Below are 21,604 nucleotides of genomic sequence, written 5' to 3' on the forward strand. Positions count from 1 at the left end.
TATAAATCTTTAGAGACCTATATTTTATCAGTTCTGAATTGGGTTCCATGTCTATAGTCTTGATGTGAGAAAAGTAATGAATTAGATCCTATAGCATCATAAACATCTCTTAGTTTAAACGTCTCTATCCATTTTTTTAATAGTTTAGCTGTGGATGATAGTCGGGGGATTTCTTATTTTTGGTTTCTGTAACATCTGAAATACAATTCAGTTCACCTCCTACTGTTATATTGCCTTTAGAGGTAGTTGCAATGAGGTCTAAGTGCTTCTTAACTAATCCTACCCCCATACCAGGGAACCAGTATAAATTCACTAAAGTCCATATTCTGTTGTTGAATTTTAATATAACTATAACTATGAGTCCATCCCTATCCACATATTTATAGATAACTTCTGGTTCAATGAGGTCTTTTTCCATAGTATTGTTACTCCTCTAGTCTTTGATTTATAAGAGGATTGAGCTAGTATTTTGTAATTATTAGGATCCCACTTAAATGTGTCATTTATTTTAAAATGGGCATCTTGAAGAAAGACTACTTGAGCTTTATTTAGTTTTAGGTATCTCAATAAGTTAGAGCTTTTGTTTGGGTTGTTTAAGCTATTAGCATTTAAAGACACTAAAGTCAGTTCCATGTCAGGATTTTTTTAAGTTAGAAAAACAACTATGTATTAATAAAATCCTAGATACGTAAAACTCCTCCTGTATAGTTAACTCTATATTAATTAAAGAGTTCCTAATTCTCTTAATCAGCATTGTTTTTTTCCATGTGATTTAATAATAAACATTTTTGTCAGACATTTTAAAACTAGAGGAAAAAAAGATTAAAAGCCTATTAACAAAACTTGCATATGTATAAATCTTAACCCACATTAAACACATAATGAAGAACATTCCTAGTCTAACAGACAAAAATAAATCTGTTAGACTAACCTTCCTAACCATCTTCGTCTCTTTTTGAGCACATAAAACAATAAATATTAAAGGAGAATAATTTATAACTTGAGTAACCGGTAATGTTTACTTATCCAGTCAGACTTTAATTTCTCTTATAAATTAAATTAAGTCAACATCAAACAATTGTCATCAATGTATTGCTAAAGTAAAGATGACTTGTCACGTTATATAAGAAACAAACACGACAAGAATTCTTATAACTATTATATTTCAATCTAAAAGAAATAAAAGGAAAATAATGTGAACAAATACATTCTTAGCCACTAACGTGACTTTCCATGTAGTATTCATTTAGTCTTTATGCTAAGTTACCGTAATATTCAAAGGTATAGTATTGTATAAATGTAATGAAACAAATGAACTAAATTAGTTCCGAAAAGTTCCTAGATTAATTTAACATACTTAACAAATCTCTACAGTATTGATGTTTCCCTTTCTTTATATATTAATTATATTCACATCTAGTTCACCAGAACAAAAGTAAAGTATCTAAGAGGGATTCTTAACATATCTAAACACTAGCTAGATTGCTATCCATGTAACTTATAACAGGCTACAGACTCAAAGATTATGCGTTTATGGCAAACCATATTTTATATAATGTGAACAAAGAAAAACAAATATAAATATAAATAACACTCTATAACTTCAAATCTCATATTAATACATCGGACTGAATTAATTCTATGCTATCAGAATCTTGACCAGTTTAATAGTCTTTCAACATACATTTGTAAAGATTCAGCATTTTTTTTCATTACCACTAAAACCACAAATTATGTGCATTACCCCCCCCCCCCCATCCAGATTAATTTAGTAACTGTGCACTGGTAATGTTAACTGTGTCCACATTCGATGTTTTTATTGTGATAATACCAGATAATTAGTTCAACAGTACAGAAAACTGGACAGCCAGCCATTAATAATGGACCCAGAAGTAAATACATACTTTCTGCTAATATTAAAATATGTCTACAATAAGGAAAAAAAAATCAAATAACCAGCAATTTGAGATTCTCAGATGATTTTTGCTGCTATATGTGCACTGCACAATTGTTAAATATGCATATTGAGAATATAAAAATCTATAGGAAAGTGCTGCAAATGTCTCTCCCAAAAAGTTAAACTTCACTGTCTGGTATGACAAAACAAAGACTAACAGAATCCAGCAGTGAACTGGTAAGGTTCGAATTCTTCAGCAATGTAGTCTTTAATGTCATCTCTAAAGCATTACATTTACTTCTCTTGATCAGTTCTGAAGAAATCAACAATATGTAATCATATAAGAATTGGGGGAATGCAGTTAAAAGACAACCTCATACCAATAATAATGCACATATTTATGAGAAAAAAGGAAAATAGCCAAATGAAACAAGGAGGTAGTACTTCAGAATGTGAAAGGTTGGCGGACAGCTGAAAAGAGAACCTAACAAGTATAACTCGGGAAGAAAGAATTTGATCATTATCAGTAACTATTACTTCGCTATCTTCCCCTTTCTCAAAGATAAGACAGCCAATCGGAGAGTTACTTCATACTGTTCACATTGCACTTGTAATTCGAGCTCTGTGAAATATGAGAGGTTGACAGTCTGTTAAATTTACAACCTTGAGCTCTTTAAAAAGCTTCACCTCCTTAAATTATAAAATATGCTTTCCTGCTCAACCAGTGATCCCAATTTCATTCGTTTTTATCATTACTAGTTGCAACTTCCCTATCAATCAGGCCTCCAGGTATCACTCAAATTCAACTCCCCAATGACACTGGTTTCCTCATGCAAACATAACTCTGTTTCCATCCACCCACACACCCCAAGGCAAAGCAGACTCATCCAAATGCTTCAGCAAGAAAATCCACTCATCTGTTCAACTCCCATATGAAAGACATTCACCACTTTAACCTCCGAACATCATGGGCAGACTCAAATCAAAAACAGAAACCCCCAAAGCCTAGAGGGTATCTCCATGATAGCCAAAATTCAGACTTTCATGTATGTGACAGGCATTCATAAAAGTTCCCCTTTCCACAAACGCTAGCTATATTTCCTCTCATTTATTCTTATAACCCTTGCTAGCTTTTAAGGGGCTCTGAATAGCAGAAATTTTGTTTATGTAAACCTTAGTGTTAGTTCCTTTACTATAAGCCAATATTTAATTATTGTATGTTTTTAATAAATAAAAATTACTGTGCTATACTGGTGACAAGTACAAGAAATAAAATCGCAAATTCTTCTTTATTCTGGTCAATTAAACACTTCATCAGAACTAACCATTCTCCATTTAAAACATTTAAATACACTTAAAATAAATATCATGTGATACATTTATCTACTAAATGAAAAAAAATCAAATAACAATTAACCAGCATTATAGTATTTTAGTTTCAATACAGAATTGATAGAACAATTTTTAGTTAACCCAGGGTAATTCATGGAATTCTAATTTGGCATTTTAATTCATGTTTTTCTAAATATTCTGTAATTAAATTTCCCCTAAACTCACATTTAACTTGTTCTATCACTGAAAAAATAAAATAATGTGTACTAAACTCACTGACATTTAAAGTGAACATTTGTCATTTTCCGTTTCTTTATATCTAACAAATGCTTGCATATGAGTTGTTTTAAATTTCTAGAAGTTATTCCAGCATAGAACACTGGACAAATTTGGCACTGAGCTAGATAAACTACTTGTTTAGAATCACAAGAAAAATGCCCATTGATCTTGAAAGTTTCTCCTCTAATCTAAAAACTATCACATGTTTTTGTGCTAGAGCATTGGGAGCAGCGGCCACAATTATACATTCATCCTTAGACATTTCTTGTTGTCATCCAACTTTTTTTATCGCTTGAAATAATTTTTGAACACTTTATCTTTCTTATATACTATACAAGAGCTTGAGAGTAAATATTTTATTACCACTTATACCCTTGCTGTAAAGCTATAGTAAATTGTACATTTAAAAACTGGGGAATTTCTAGCTCAGACAAAACCATCATGGACAAAACAGGAGAGTCCATATATAGTATTGTTGACATATGGAGAAATTCTGTAGAGGGTACTTAATTTTTGATGATTTTTTTGTTTTACCATGTCTTTTATGTGGATGTGAAATTTTATGTCATCATCTACAGTGACATCTTGAAGCTTTGTGTGGGATACTTTGTTTTGTTGTTGTTAGATGAGATTACTGTGTTTTGTCAAAGAGCTGCTTGGGGGTAAATAGGATTAGTTTAGTTTTCTTGTGGTTCAGAAACAGTTGGGAGCTGAATATCCATGCTATGATTGATACAAGGGATAGGTTTTGTAAGTCTTTAAGGTTTTTGGATATGCAGATTAGTGTGGAATCATCTGTATATTGTTGTACAGAGGCAGGCTTGCTAGTTACGATGAGATAATTGATGAATAATATATTCAAGAGCAGCAGTACAGAAAGTGATCCTTGGGGGAGTCCAACTGAGATGAGAAGCAAGGACGGAAGACAGAGAGTGGCCTGCCATTTTACAGAATGAGATCTACTAGATAGATACAGTAGCTTGTAAACTAGCAGACATATACAAAGTTAAGACCTAGTTACGATAGTTTTTGTATCAGTTTCACATGGGAGACTGTGTGAAATGCTTTTGACAAGTCCAGGAATACAGCTGATTTTGGACTGTCCGTGTGTGTTTTTTTTTTTTAAAGCTGTTAAGACATTAAAGAAGGGTTGTGGTAGTTCTGTTATATGGACAGAGTCCATGTTCTTTGTGGGATAGAATGCTGTTATTGGTGGCATGGGGGGCAATATGGTAATGGGCATGTAGTTTGAGAGGTCAGAAGAGATATGATGTTTGTGCAAAGGGATGATAGAGGATTTCTCCCACAGTGCTGGAACAAAGTGTTCTTTGACACAGCAGTTGTATCAGATGGAGACAGGGTATGCAAGGGCTTGTGTAGTTACATTGATGTGTGCTGTGGATAAGTCGTGTGCAGTTAGGGTGGCTGCTTTTATTTACAGAAGTAATTTTCTGATTGTAGCAGTGGGCACTGAGCAGAAGTAGAACGGCATAATGGAGGTTGTGTGAGTAGGGATATTGCTGCTGTTATAGTACTATGGTTGCTTTTAAGAAGAGAGGTGCTGAATGAAATAGTAGTTGAATTTATTTGCTAGATTTTCAGCTTCAAAATGTTAGAGTAAGTTGGGTAGTGTGACTAGACTATAGAAAGTGGTTTATAGACAACCAGAAGAGTTTAATATTCTCTTACTATGACTTTAGGATATAGATAGTACTATTTCTTATCTTGTTTGATTTTGTATTTTGTTTCATTTCTCAGGAACTTACAGTTTTGGAGGTTAACCCCAGTTTTATCTGTTTGCCACTCTTTCCAAACTTTATCTCTCTGTTTTATAAGTAATTTGATCTGAACAGATACCCATGGTGCTGGTGTACTTTTAACACATTTGGTTCTAATAGGGATGAGTGAATTGAAGACATTTAGGAAAGTTATGTTAAACTGAGACATTGCTTCTTCTAAAGGGATGGTATATAAAGGCTTCCAGTTGATTAGCTTATGGGTTGTGATGAAAGTGTCCTTCTTAAAGTTAGATCAGTTTATTGTAAGGTTGAAATGGTGCTCTATGTGTATGTTGGCTTTTTCCCTAATGGCAAAGATTGATATATGGTCAGTTACGGTTTCAGGGTGGCAGCCACTAGAATGAATATTATTTGGGGAGATAGTAAGAATTCAATCAAAAGAGGCGAGATATGATTTTTTGTTGTTGTTGTTGTTGTTGTGTCTTGCAGCAGTAGAAACAAGTTGACTAAACCCAAACAGGTATATGGCCTGGTTTGAGGTGATATTATTTAGCATTTTACCAGCTGATACTGAAATCTCCTAATATCATAGTCTCATGCTGGAGGAGGCACAATGAAAAAAATCTCCAGTGGCTGGGATGTTATCTACTAGTGGGAATAGATTACAATGATACATGCCCTGTTATTATTATTTAGTTTGTGTGAGGATGGCAGGATTTCAGTGTTACTGACTTTGGGAGGTATAGTTTGCTGGAGAAAGATTTCTACAGTGTTTTGAAAGATTATAGCCACTCTGACTCCTTTTCTCTTTCTTCTGTCCCTTCTACGTATATTATAACACGGAAGAAGGATTAGTTCATCCTTTATAACCACTTTTAACCAAATTTCACTTATAACTACAATTTATGCGGCATGATTATTTATCCATGCATGAAATTCAGCAACCTTATTACATAGGTTGTCGGGGTTTACATGATAGAGATGAAAGTCGATTGGTTTTGCTTTATTTGAGAATCTAGCTGAGAGTGGGTTGTTAGTCAATACTCAAAAGTTTCTTGTCTGATAATGTAAGCCAAGGTTTGAGTAGATGTTGCCATTGAAAGTTAATTTGTGAACTGAAAGAGGGAGACTAAATTAAACTGTTTTCTTATTTTTGCTGTTGAGTTTAGTGTATGGGGAGATTGTTTTGGGTGTGGATAAGTGGGTGAAGGTAGTTCTGAATATAGTTAAGGCTACAGGGAAATGGAAGCATGAAGTGGAATGTTAGTGAGACTGTGTTCCAGGGGATGGTAGGTAGGAGCTGCACGGAGGATGTTGGGGTGAAGCAGAGTACACTAAGAGCTATAGTAGAAGTATAAGCAGGTGGAAGCAGAGCATGCTGTTGGAGACGGAGATGGTTATATGGGGTAGGGGGTGGGGTGGAGAGAAGATACTGGAAGGGAAACGTGTCTAGGTTAGGGCTGCTTATGTACAGGAGAAGTGGTAGTAAGTGTATGCTAGAAGATTGTAAGATGTAAGATATGCGTAATGATGTACTAACATAAGGAGCAATAATATGGGTGAAATTGTTGATGAAGTTTGAAGAGTTAACGGTAATGTAAGTGGGGAAGGTAAATATAGTCAGCAGAAGTGCATGGGAAAAGAAGCTGAGGTGGATGGAAAGTGAGATCTGACTATACTTTGAGTGTAGTGCCATGGTAACACTAAAGTAATTTAATTTATATAATAAAACCTAACTCCATTCACTACACTGTGTGTGTGTGTGTGTGGGGGGGGGGGGGTCTGAGTCTTGCCATTGAAGTCAGTGACCAGAAGGTCAAAACATAAGTACAAATCATTATTTTCAGAACTTCAGTCAATCCAGAAAACAAAAACAGATTATTATAAAATGGAAAATTAACTAATCAGATAACTTCATAATAACTCAAGAGCCAATCAAAAAGAAAAATCAGTTGCGAGCCAATCAAAAAGAAGAACCTTTAAACTTGGGGGGGGAAGAGTGACTATAGTGAATAAACTAATTGGAATATATTCAGTTAGTGCTTGTGAGTTTTGGTTTTATTTATACACTTTTTCTTGCTTGGCTGTTTCTCATTTGCTATTTTAAATGATTAATGAAATGAGACTATATATGTTCATAGATATTTGTATGATGTTGCAAGTAAAAGTCTGAAAATCTGCAAATATGAATAGCTGGCCTGACTTCTACATGAAAGTATTTTTTGTATTTGATGTACATATAATTCAAACTATTAAAAAAACACCAATAACTAGGTTACCTCTACAGGATCAAATAGTACCTGAGTGACACTGCAAGAGACATTACCTGCTTACTACTATTATCCCTTCTTTCTGCTTCTCCTGTCCTTACTATCATATGTGCCACACAAAACACCAAACTAGCCTTCTGCCACGAGAATATTTCAAAATTTGCTGCCAAAGCTACACAAAGAGCCCACTACTGTGAGGCCATAAAACAACTAAACTGGCTTGAACTAAACAGCTATCTCATATTCTCTCAGGTACTTTCTTATCCCAAAAATGCCCAGCATTAAAAAATATACTACTATCTTACCCTCCTAAAAGGGATCTCTGTTCTTCTGAAAAATTCCTCCTAAGTTCTCCTAAATCTACTAATCAGGAGACTCCTTATGCTCCTGTTACGTGTCCAAACTGTGGTATGGCATCCCCACAAAATTAAAACTGACAGACAAACTACCCTTCCTCAAAACAGAGCTTAAACCATACCAAAATCAATCCAGGACATGGTCATGCTCATCTCCATGTTGACAATGTTTCCTGTGATCTCCCACTCTTCCCTAATCTTTTCAAATCCTTCCACATCCTTGTCCAAGATAATGAACCTTCCCATTTACAACCACTCTGATATTAATTTGCCTTACTTCACACCTTGAATGTCACCTCCCTGATCTCTATCCCTCTCTTTCTGTAACCTAATATATCATTAAACTTATATTGTCCCTCAAATCAACAACTTACGTCCTCTTTCAGTCTCACCTTACCTAAACTCTTTCTCTCAAGCACCTTTTGACTACCTCCATCACTTTACTTTCTCTTTGAAACTTCTAGAACTCTTTCATTAACTGTCATGTCCTATACTCAAACATATATTTCTCCCTCACTAACATTAATCAATATCTGATCTTAATAAAGATCCTAGCTGCTTGTATAAAATCTGTTAGAGGTAACTGCTTTTCATATCAAATATATTATATGAGCCTTTCCTTTATCAGTCTGTACATAACTCAGTCTATTAACCTCGTATCTTATTGTAGCTCATGAATGTAAACAATATTTATTCTGTATAATTGTGACAAAATAATACTGTTCTTAAAAAGTGAACTATTAATTACAAATGTTATGCAATGGAGCTTTTCTCCCCTGGTCTCTTCTGATAATGGCTTACACTGAGTTTGACTTTCCTGGTCAACAAAAACAATGTTGTCGTTGTTGTTGTTTGTCTTTCGGCTTTTCCCGGTTAGGGGTCACCACAGCGGAACTCCGGTCCGCTAATGATTTGCAGTAGCTTTTCACAAACGCCAAGGTGCCAGCTCAACATTCAACCTTCAATGAAGGCACGCCCATTTACATATGTCTTTCGAACGCCCACCCAACCATGGGGAGGACATGCAGACTCCACAGAGAAGGCACTCCCCGCACTCCAGCCGAGAATCGAATGGGAGAACATCTTGCTGTGAGGCAACAACGCTACCGCTGCACCACCGCGGATGTCTGGTCAACAAAACCAATAAATACACAAAATACATAAGATACAAAAAGGGTAAAATTAAAATGGTATAGAAGGTAAATCTTTACTTGTGATGTATGCTTGTATGTTACTACCTTACCAACTAAAATGTTATAAAATGAGAATTTAGGCTATGTGATGCATATTAAATTATGATTATTTATTACTAGTTTCTTTACAAATGTAGGATACATGCCAGAGTGAGCATTAACATTGAAATCTGATGTGCAAATTGGACATTTCTGACTATTCCCTCAAAGTTTCAAAGCTACATTAATGCTAGTTATAGTGACATATACTAGTTCTGAGAATGGAAGAAAACCATAACTTGTCATGGCTGTTGTACAGATGTAGATGTCTAGGACTGTTCATTATGACAACAGCAGGAACTGGAGATGACATCACACACAAGGTTATATTTAGTACTGCTGAATTAGACAACAGTTCTATATTTTTAAGCAATGCTATACAACTTGTCATATCCATTTAAAAAGGCATACGTCTATAACTTCTCATTACTGGATAGTACTAGCTTAGAAGGTTTTAATGAAATGAATAAATCCTTTTATGAGATTATTGATTTTAGAAAATCATAACTATTAGTGGATGAGGTCTTTGGATATTGGGCCTATCTTCTTTCTAACCTTCCATTATGAAACTTGATGATATTGTATTGACATAAATCTACTTTGGCAAGTTGGGAACAGCCATGACAGTTTACCTGGTGTTTTATATATATATATATATATATATATATATATATATATATATATATATATATATATATATGTGTGTGTGTGTGTGTGTGTGTGTGTGTGTGTGTGTGTGTGTGTGTGTGTGTGTGTATGTGTGTGTGAAACAGGCAATTGTTCCAAACACAAATTAATCAAAATGGCTGAACAGAATGGGACACTAAACTCTGAAAAGTTGTTCACACGTTCATAAATTCATAGGTATATACAAGGTTAATAACCACAAGGGCCGTTATAAGCCTAGCAGTGCAACTCAACCCAATTGTGTCCCCATGCAACATGAGCATCTATTCATAGAGGTATGTTAGTTAGGAGTCTGCTAAAGGTTTAGTGTGTGGGGATATGTTAATTAGGGGATATTTACTGTTGGCCTTTGTCTCTCAGAAATATGACAGGTGAATTTTTGATTTCTCATCCAATGGTTAAGGTTGAATAGGGCCAGGGATGGACTCTGCTTAACATGGATGGGGATCCTATTCCACATCATGGGGGTCCTTTGAGGCACATCTGTCTTGGCAGCATGTTCTATTTATGTTGCAAGCAAAGTTTAAATCCTTGGATCTTGTGTTTCTGGTGCTGGTCACTTTGTGGATGTGCAAAAGGTCCATCAGGGCTGGATCTGTGGATTCCTTATATGCTAGGCATAGATCCCCTCTCATTAACCTGTAGGGGACTGAGTATAGATAATGTTTTCCAGAAAACCATATGATTTTATGAGATCACTACTTAGAAAGGATTGTAGAAAGGAAGTTCACTGAAACTGTTCACCAAAATGTTCACTGGAAGAGACCCCCAGCTGTTTTATAGGTAGCCCAATACAACTTCTTAATAAGTTGGTCCTCATCCCTTCCATGAAGAAATAAACTCCTTGCACATCACATCACCATAGGCAGCAGAGGGAGGCATGTAATCCCAACAGCGATAATTAGTAGTCCTATTGTGAATCAACTGTTGTTACATGCCAAGGTAATGCCTCAGCCTGGAGGCACAATATTGGCATGTCCACATTGTAAGTGACCAAGTCGGTTGGCCTACTCCATCTCTATACCAGCCTGACTTGCTACAACTCTTATAGTTTTCGGGGGGGGGGGGTCCAACACCATATTATATTCCTCACCCCGCAAGGAGAAGAAAAACTTTTGTGGCACTTAATTCATGCCACTCCCTTCTGGTCCTCTTAAGGAACTTAAGTCCATTTCGGAATCAGTGACATTCTTATTAATGACATCAAAAACTGCTCTGGTAGTACTTAGGCATTTGTGCATTGGTATTTACTTCCTAAGGATCTTCCCTGAAAATCAGTCAGGGGATCGAAAGGACTACAGAAGTCTACATCGATAGGACTACACAGGTCTACATCGATAGGACTACACAGGTCTACATCGATAGGACTACACAGGTCTTCTATAGGTGCTCACATGTTAGCAGCATATTGAGATTTGATTACTGGGACAGTCTGCCTGGGTAGAAACCCATTTTCAGCAGAGGCCTGGGGAGAAAATTATTGCAAAACATTTTAAGAACAATAATCTTAATCTTCAAAAATAAAACAAAAACATATACAGTTTGAATAATTATAACAAACTAGACATAATATAAAAACATTGCTTAAAAATGAATACAAGGTATATGACAATCATTCAATATTTAGAGAAGTTTTAGAAAGTTTGTAAAGAAATTAAAGGTAAGTTAGTGTAATACAAAAAGGAATTGCAATATGAAGTGAAGGAAAACATGCTTATGGTATATTTAGAGAGAAAGCCAAGGCAGAGAATTAGATAGCAGTAAGGAAGTAAGTGAAGAAGGGAGAGTAAGGAGGTGTAAGGAATTAAAAGATACTTGTTCACATTTAAGGATATAATTTCTCCTGGATTTGAGCAAGAACAGAGCTAGATTTTAGCTAGGAATTCTTTCAGAGTGGTTTTGAAAGATGTGAGTGAGAGTATAGACCTGATGCATACAGGTAACGGGTTCCAGGCCTTAACAACAATGCCCAGCAGATTTGCTAGGCTTGAGACAGACAGGTGTTTTTGGTCACTGAATCGCAATGACCAACTAGGAACATAGTTGTGCAGAATGTTTTTAGTGCTGGACAGGCAGATGGACACTGGATAATTTTATAGGTGGTAAGAAGTTGTGTATATGTTAGCTGATGTGGAAGTTCTAACCAATTTCAGCTTTTCAGTGCTATACAGTGCTGGGTTCTAAAAGGGGTATGTGCTGCAAATTTAGCAACTTTGTTATAGCATTGTTCAAATTTTAATTTTTTTGTGAAGCCTGGAGGTTAGTAAAGATGGGAGCACCATAAAGAAGAGTTGGGAGGAAGTAAGTAGTGGTAAATGTAGCTTTAGTTATATCGGTGAAACATTTTTGGCTCTGTAAAGCATCCCTAGTTTTTGACGACTTTTCCTTATGCAATTTTGCATATGCAGGTCGAATGCAAGATTATCATCCACTATCACCCCTAATAGTTTGCTATGAGAAGTGACTTCAATGGTTATCAACAGAGAGGACTTTAAATTTAGTTTTTTTTTTTTAATGAGAGAGGAATTTAGGGAAAAAAAATAGTAGTTTGGTCTTTTTTGGGTTGAACATGAGTTGTGAGTTACAAAGCCATGTTCCAGTGGTTGCTAAAGCCTCTTGAGTAGTTTTTTGGAGGTGTACCATGTTGTCAGATGTGCAGATGAGAGTGGAATCACCTGTGCATTGTATTAGGGTGGCCTGTTGTGTGTGAAAATGTTAAAGAGAAGGGAACCAAGGATAGAACCTTGTGGTACACCAGTGGTGACTGGGAGTTAAGGAGAGAGCATGGAGTGCCATTTTATTGACTGATACCTACTGGACAAGTAGCTTTTGAACCACAGAAGGGTGGGTGAGAGAGACCTAGTGAGGACATCTGAAGCAGAAGTTTGCTGTGACAAACTGTGTTGAAGGCTTTAGACAAGACTAGAAATAAGGAGGAGACTAGTTTGACATTATCTCTAGCTTTATTGACAGTATACATTAGGTTAGAACGGCAGTGCTAGTACTATGGGAAGAACGGAAGCCATGCTGTGTATGGATAGGATTTCATCCTGCATGAGATAGTCTAGCAATTGCTTTTGAATACAAGTATTTTGGGGAGGGGAGATAAGACCGCTACAGGGCTAAAGTTCTTCATGTCTGTTGAATTTCCTCCTTTGTGCACAGGAACAATGTGTGACTTTCCGGAGAGGGAATGTGGGATTCCTGGATTGATACATTTATAAGGATTGAGACAGGACAGGCAATGCTATTGGCTGCTATTTTTAGGTACACTCTTGGAAGGTCATCAGCTGAACAGGAGCATGGTTTAAGTTTGTTTAAGAGTAGTTTTGTATAGGATGTGGGCACAGGTTTGAAGATGATAGTGGATGTGGTGATTTGTGGCTGTTGGGCAGGCTGAATTCAATGTTGAGGAATCCTTGGTTAGAAATTATATACTATCTGTAAAAAAAAAAAGAGCTGAACTGTTTTGCCGTTTCAAGTGGTGAGTTGTCAGGAGAAGGGTTTGAGTTGAAGTTTTGTCCGGGATGTAAGATTTCTTTAATCGATGTCCAAAATGTTTTAGGGTTGTGTTTGGTATTATTTTGAAAATTATTATCGTATTGTTTTTTCGTCTCCAATTATTTGCTTTACTTGTTGCTACTTGCTTGAAAAAGCAAGTGCTCTAACTCCCACTAGCCTGAACTCCAACTTCTAGATACCCCATCCAACACCCAGTCCTATAGATTATATAACCCTACAAGAATCTAAACCTGAAACCTAAAACTACCAACTGTTTCTCCTCAGTTGCGTACCCTAAATCTCCACTCCCCTTCCCTAACCCTAAAGTCCCTGATCGCTCCCTAAACCTCCAACTCTCACCAAACTTAAATTCCCTAATCAGTCCCTAACCATAAAACTGTCTGCTCACTACACCTAAAAGTCCAATCCCCTTCCCTAAACCTAAATTCCCTAGTCACTCCACAAACCTAAAACTCCCTTACCACTCCGTAACCCTAAATCTCTCTTCCTGCTCCATAACCCTAATTTCTGCATTCCTAAAACCTGCCTTCCACTCCCTCCCTGCAGCCACTTGCCTAAACTCATATTTCAGTTCAAGCATGCGCAACAGCCTAGCTGAGAGACAGTGTTTTTTGAGCGTTTGGGACTTAAGTTCCTAGTGAACCTGGAATACACAGTTAACACACTTCAAACAAATTAATAAATAAACAAATAATTAATTGCTTTAATGCAGCCTAAGAAAATGCCAGTTACCCTTCTCACTTTAAACAGAACATGTGACAGTAAATTCATTATATTACTGGTGCTCCTCATTGGCAAATACTGCTGGCTACAATAAGCAACTTTCTTTTCCTTCTTTCTTTTTACAGAATTAAAAGCTGTTCTCATCATACTGACTTATTACTGCCTAAAGCATGCCATTTACTGAGTAGCAACACTGCAGCTGCTTTGTGTGCGGATGTTTCAGATCTTTAACGTGGCTACCAAATAAATACATTAATACTAATACTTAACATGTAAAGGAATTTCATTAATGTTTAATAAATGTGTTCCAAAACCTTCTTCTCAAGCAGTTCTTCTTAAGTACTCCACTGGGATTAAACAGCTATTTATATTGCCAACATGAGGCCATTAAGAAGATTAAGTCATTTTTCTCGGAGGTCCTCAGCAAGCAAGCTAGCGCAAGTTGTACAAACCTGGATTAAATGTTTTGGCCAACGAGAGTTCATTCACAGTTTACTTATGCTCTCGGCACACTACCGCTGATAATGTCAATTACACACACATTAAGGCACGCGTCTTAAATACATAAGCTATTTTTTTCTTACTAAGTAATAATAAGTACAAAGTTGTTACTCGCTTATCTTAAAAAAAGAAAAATGCATATGTCAGTATATGTATAAGCAATACCATAAAAATACTTACTAAAATTACCAAGCTGGACTGTGCCGTACTTTATACTTGGCATCTGTATATCATTTAGAATATTTTCCAGTGCAGTGTTGTTCTGTAGAACTTTCAGTTCTGAACAAGAGGAAGGAAATTCAGCGTTAGAGATCATTTTATAATTTGTATTCTCCACATTTCAACAATCAGCCATTAAATGTGCAAATATTAGCAAATACCCAATGTGAGAACATGTCATAGAAAGCACAGAATGAAAATAAAAAATAAAAAAATAACACAGCTAAGCCATAATGATGAAATTTCTAAGAAAGTAAAGAAATGGCAGGCATATGGTTATAGTTTCTTAGGCTCAGAACATTTAAATTAAGGACTACAGCATGGAAAATACATGAACTGAGACAACTGAACAATGCCAGAAAAGTGATTGCTATTTAATCTATTTGAATCTAGCAGACTTTCTATTATTTATTTATTTATTTGAAACTTGTTTGCCAGGATGGTCCAATTGGGCCGAAGGAGCTCGTTTTCAATGGAGTCCTGGGGACAAAAGCTCCATAGATACATTTTGTTAAACAACAGGTTATTACAATACAAGATGAGTACATGAAGCAAAAGAGTATATTAGTACAATTTGAAGAGACAAAAAACAGAGTTGTATCACATTAGTAAAGTTTACAAATATAAAGTCACTATCGTTGCTAACATAGATATTAAGTCTAAACAGTAATAAGTAGGTATTTACAAGTCTAAGCAGTAATAAGTAGGTATTTATAAGTCAATTAGACTAGGGAGTTATTTACAATATGTATGTTGCCCCAGAGGAAATGTAATCAGTGGGTGAAATATTTTTGAATTTAGTTATGATAAGAGGAGAGGGAGAAGGGGTAGGGAGTAAGGTAGCTGCTGGGGATGTTATGCAGGATGGGAACGTGAGCATTCCCAGAGAGATGTTAGGTGTGAGTGGAGCAGAGTTTTAAAGGTGGATGGGCTGCTGTTGAGGCGAATTTGAGGTGGGAGGGAGTTCCAGAGGCATGCCAAGGAAAAATAAAGTAGAAGTTTGCCTGCAGGACGAGCAGGCTTGTGAAATTCAATCAGATTCTGAGCATTGGTTCTTGGGAGTCTGTTAGGTTGGTGCATTTTAAGTGTTGAGGCAAGAGAGAGGGACTGAAAATGAGTTTATGAGCAAGGATTATATGAGAATAGATAAGGTAGTCGGGCATCTCTAGCCAGTTAAGATTATGGAGGGCAGTACAGTGGTGAGTGGAGGATCTGTGTCCAATGGCGAATTTGGCAATTTTGTTGTAGCAAGAAGAGAGTTTTGTTTTAATAGAAGATTGTAGGTTGGTTAGAAGTGGGGCACCATAAAGGAGAAAAGGGATGAGATATGTGGTAGCAAGAAGGAATCGTGTAGATGGAGTAAGGTAGTAAATGTGGCGGTAGAACATACCAAATTTCCGGTGTGTTTTTTTCATATTTATATGTATATGGGTATCAAATTTGAGCTGTTTGTCGATGAGTACCCCTAAGAGTTTTGCGTTGGATACTACCTCAAGAGAAGTGTTATTCTGACTGGTTATGGAGAATGAACTAATGTTGATAGTTGTAGTTTTGGAAGGGGTGAATATCATGAGTTTGGTTTTTGATACATTAAGTGCCAGGTGGTTATCTAGCATCCATTGTTCAGTGGATGTAAAGGCATCTTGGGTTAGTTTTATGAGGGTGGGAGTGGAGTTAGCAGAACAGATAATTGCTGAATCATCTGCATATTGGATGATTTGTACATTAGGGATGGCAAGGTGGAAGTCATTTATGAAAATATTGAACAATAGGGGACCTAAAATGGAACCCTGGGGTACACCAGTAGTAGTGTTGAGGAATGGGGAAATGTCTTTCTTCCATTTGACTGCTTGTTGTCTATTGGAAAGGTAGCTGGTAAACCAGTTGATAATAAGGGCTGATAGATTTAGGTTAGAGAGTTTGGATAGGAGAAGGGTGTGAGAGATGGTATCAAAAGCTTTGGAAAGGTCTAGAGGGAGGGTGGATACAATATATCTGGAGTCACAGGCTTTGTTCACAGTTTCAAGGAAGGAGAGTAGTGTGGTAGTAGTACTGTGACCAGGCCGGAATCCATGTTGTGTGGGAGTTAGTAGGTGATTGTCAATGAGGTAGGGCAATAGTTGTAGGTGGATACACTTTTCAAGTAGTTTAGAGATGGGAGATAAGATGGCGATAGGCCTAAAGTTGGAGATGTTATTGTTTCCTCCTTTGTGGAGGGGAATAATGTAGGCTTTTTTCCAGAGTTGGGGTACGTAGCCTTCTTGGATTGACCGGTTTCTAAGAATACAGATGGGGAAGGCAATGGCATCTGCAGCTGTCTTCAGGAAGAATTAAGGGATATTGTTGGGGGCATTGGAGCATGGTTTTAATTTCTGAATGAGTTTTTTTATAGTTGATACTGGGATGGGTTTTAGAGAGAAGTGAGGAAGGTGGGAGGAGGAAGTATCTGAGGAGGAGGAGATAGTGGAAGGTGTGGTTGAGTAAGAAGGGTTTTGTGAGAAGGTTTGGTTATGGAGTTAATGAAGAAGTTGTTAAATTGGAAGGCTAAGTTGATATTAGGAGCATTGTGGTCAGGGCAAGGGTTCTTTTTTTTGCCTGGGTTTAAGAGAGTGGAGATACTATCCCAGAATTTGCTAGGTTTAGCCTTGTGATTATTTTGGAGTGTGGTATACTAGGATTTCGATCTGAAGTGATGAGCTTCTTAACTTTGTTGTGGAGCATTTTATATTCATTTAGGGTGACTAGGGATTTATTTTTATGGTGGTTGTTTCAAGACTTTATCACAGAGGTGCATAACTGCTAATGTGTCTTTAGATAGCCAGGGGACAGTGTTGCTTTTAATTCTTTTAGATTTCAAGGGGGCAAAGGTGTCTTGATAGGTGATGGCCTCATCAAGGGGGAGAATTTTTAGAGGATTCCAACTGAATTGTTTCAGTAGGTCAGAGAAGGTGCTGGGGTTGAAATGTTTTAATGGGCGTATAGAGATGGTGGTATGAGACAGTTGTAGGGAGGGAGAGTGATGATGAGCGAAAATGGGAATGTGATCACTGAGGGAGTCAGGGAGGGTACCGCTACTGGAGATAAGATGTGGGTGTGATACCAGAATCCAGTCAAGAATACTTCCAGAGGAATAGTCTTTTGATGGTCTGGTTGTGGTGTTGATAAGCTGGTAGAAGTTATAGAGGTTTATGTTTAAGGAGTTGGTGGGGAATTGAATAGAGGACCAATTAATATTTGCGTCACCTAAGATTATAGTCTCATTGGTTATGTTGGTGGAGAACCAAGAGAGAATATCCTCAAGGATAGGGGTATTGTCTCCAGGAGGGATATAGAGGGAGGCTATGTATATGGATTTATGCTTGCTCAATTTGAGTGTAGCTAGAATTAGCTCAGCGTTAGCAAATTGGAGGAAGGGCTTACTATATGGAGTAACTGAAAGGGTGGAACAGTAGAGGAGCACAACCCCACCACCTTTTTTGTGGGTTCTGTCTTTTCTAATGATACTGTAGTTCAGGGGGAGGTTATTTCAGAATCTTTTAGGGAGGGCTTTAACCATGTTTCAGAGATTTGACAATATGTCAGGTTGGTTATGGAGAAGCCAGGCATGGAGGGTGGGGATTTTGTTACATATACTTTGCACATTCTAAAGCCCTCCTTTGTCCTTTTCTTGTATTAGAGAATAAACTCAGTGCATATAATAAGTACTTAAGATCCCTACCCATAAAGGTGGCTTCATGAACAATACAGAGCTATAAAGTCATCTACTCCATGTCATATATTCTAAAATCCATATTTAAGGACACCTGGTTAACTGTCTACAAATGGTCAATCATTACAGATTTTGTAAATGGATAAAGGTTTATGGTCCAAACTGAATGGATTGTCAGTGGCAACACATTTCTCCAGCTGAATGTTTTGAATAAGTCTTGGATTCATAGATTCACAGATATTCAGATATTCAGGGCCGCTGAATGTCATGATCATTCTCATCTTGCTAGTACCCTCTCTCAGACCACACCTCATAGGTTCGTAGCATCATACAAGACTATTGGCCGGGAGGCCCTTATAAGCCTAGTCAAGAATTTTGCCCATGTACCCACAAAGTCAGCACCTGTTTCCCTTGTCCAGCAGGTGGGTGGCATTTCTTGACATTTTGTTTGAGGCAATGCTCCTGGCACCAGTCATTAGTTTGGGTAAAGCCCTCTTGGAGGATGTTCACATCACTAGATGAATTTAAGATAGCGCTAAGCTTGCAGTCATTTGCAAACTTGGTCAACCACAGACCACTGGTTTTGGCTTGCACCTCAGAAAAGTATATCCCAAACAGTAGAGGCCCCAAGACTGATCCTTGGGATAAACCGCTTGTTACAGGTCTACTACTAGAGGTGGCTTCCCCTATTTTGACTGAGTGGGTTCTATCAGTGAGCCAGTTAGCTACCTATATGGTAACATATGGGTTGATACCTAGCTGGGAGAGTTTATCTATTATGCCTGGGTGGGGAATAGTGTTGAAGGCTTTGGCTAGGTCAAGGAAGGTGGTTTGTACTGTCTTCCCCTCATCCATGGCTTTGGTGACTGTTTCGAAGAAGTTGACCAAGTTTAATAGGCATGATCTCTCTTTGACAAAACCAAACTGTGTGGGGTCAAGCATTTGGAGGTTGCCAATGTTCTTGTTTATAAGGTCCATGATAATGCGTTCCATGGCCTAGCAGATCAGGCTAGTTAGGCTGATGGGCCTATGATTGCCTGGGTCAGTGGATGCTTCACCTTTGAGTAGAGGGATGGCAGTGGCTGAGCTCCATTCGGCTGGGATGAAGCCAGTGCTCAGGTTTTGGTTGAACAGGGTGCTTAATGCTGCTGAGAGCTCATGCCTGAGTTCATGTAGGATGCAGCCAGGGATGTTGTCAGGTCCCATGGAGACTGTATTTTTTGCCTTTGAGAGGGCATTAAAGACCTGCTACCTGGTGATGAGGGGAGGGGGGCAGGTGCTGGGGATGTCCTGGTTTACTGATGGGGGGAACAGGGGGGTGAAGTTTTCACTGAACCTGTCTGCCAGCAGGTTGGCTGTATCTATGGCTTTCATGTATGTGGTGTTCCTGACCCCAAGTTCAGAGCAGATATAGGTGTTACCTTTGAGATTGGGGATGCATGTGAAGAAGGCCTTGCGATTGTCTTTAGTGGGTGTGGCCAATTTGGACTCAAATTTAGCCTTAGAGGATTTCACCAGTGACCTTATTTGCTTGTTCAGACAAAGGAGAGATTGTTTTCAACTTGGCAACTGCTCCATCTTGGTCCTGGATAGTAATTTTCCTTTTCTTATAGAGTTTGTTTATTGCTGTTGTCCACCAAGCAGGTTTACTCTTCCTTGAGAAAGATGATTTGGTCTTGTCAGGTATTGCTGAGTCCATACAGCTATGTAGGTGCTCATATAGTTTTCAAGTGTAGGCTTGGACATTAGTGCTAGTTTCAACTGAAGGGATGGTGACTGTGAAGCTGCTTTTACCTGCTCTCAGGAGATTGTAGTCAGCTTTAGAAAAGTTTTTTGTTTGACCCTGATTGGGGGGGGGGGGTCAGGGGAGATGGTGACTGAAAGTAATTGCTTTATGATCAGATCTTATAAAGGAGGATGACACTGTAGGGGTGCTACAGTGGCTGCTCAAGTTGATTAGTACCAGGTCCAGGATATTTTCACCTCTCATGGGGGTGTCAACCAGCTGATCCAATGTATTGGCATGACAAAGTCAAGGAATCTCTGGGCATTCATGTTTGGGCTAAAATAGGAGGTCTTCCACTCTATGGCTGGGTAGTTAAAGTCACCCAGGATCAGACTTGAGGGTTGAATCTTGATGTATTCAAGTACATCCAGATAGGTGAAGTGGGCGTCCTGAGTCATGGTTGGGGGTCTGTAGCTAGCTATGATTTGAATAGGCATTTTGTCAACAGTTAACTGCACTTGCAGTGTCTCTTGTGTGTCATACCGTTTGACCAGCCTGGAGGTGTGTATGTCTTTGATAAATATTGAAACTCCACCTCCTTTGGCTTTGTAGCCCTCCATTTGGTGTCTGAAAGTATGGCAGGATGTGTAACCTGGTAAGTCTGGGGTGCTCTCCGCAGCCTTGAACCTGGTTTCAGTGACTGTACAAATGTCAGCATCCTCCAGGGCAAGAAGTGCTTGCAATGAGTGCAGTTTCATGTTAAGACTCCTAGTGTTTAGAAGCATGACCTTTAAATATCGTTTAGAAGAATTTTTCATGTTGGTAATTTTGTGCTCATAACCTTGCCTAAAAAGGCATTATGGGGGAGACACCTCCTTTCTCCAGGAGGCAACACTAGTCATTCCTGAAGTAAATCTGTAGATACTTATCCAGTAATCTAGTTTATATTTAAAGGAAGATAGTAAGCTATGTTGCTTAAAATGCAGGGAAGTTTATTTTGGAGGTTTGGAAAGCATTAGATTATAAACCCGTCCTTCCACCATGTTTTATTTATCTGTTGATGATGACTGTGTTCTCTGCTCAGGGTTCTATATGGGAAAGACTAATAGACACTTTAAAGAAAGGATTCTTCGTCATTTGGGAAACATCTGAAATAAGAGCTTTACAGAAGAATGAGGGGCACAGATTTTTATTCTCAGTCCTGGACGTTATCTGTAATGCAGTGAGAGGTAGTGATTTACACAACAGGATTGAAATACCTGAAACTAAATGGACACCTGATCTACAGGCTGACAGACCACCCGGATTTAATGGGTTAATCCCTCTCAAACCTATATTGAAGGGGTGGCGGCTCATGAAATGATACCTGATTGGATGAAAGTGTTTATTTTAAAGAATTAATGTTTTTTTTT

At 37.8% G+C, this 21,604-nt stretch overlaps 1 protein-coding gene across 1 annotated transcript in view; it reads right to left on the reverse strand.

The window, feature by feature from the left end:
* The window catches only part of LOC122804723 (dipeptidyl peptidase 4-like), a 1,230,541-nt gene that overhangs the window by 345,465 nt on the left and 863,472 nt on the right, over positions 1 to 21,604 (reverse strand). Inside the window, exon 18 of the mRNA XM_044074775.1 lies at positions 14,719 to 14,817. Coding sequence (XP_043930710.1) covers positions 14,719 to 14,817 — 99 coding nt within the window. The remainder of the gene's footprint in view (positions 1 to 14,718; positions 14,818 to 21,604) is intronic.

Source organism: Protopterus annectens, chromosome 6.part0, assembly GCF_019279795.1.
Source record: "Protopterus annectens isolate FY-2018-M chromosome 6.part0, PAN1.0, whole genome shotgun sequence".
In the NCBI taxonomy this organism is placed as follows: Eukaryota; Metazoa; Chordata; order Ceratodontiformes; family Protopteridae; genus Protopterus; species Protopterus annectens.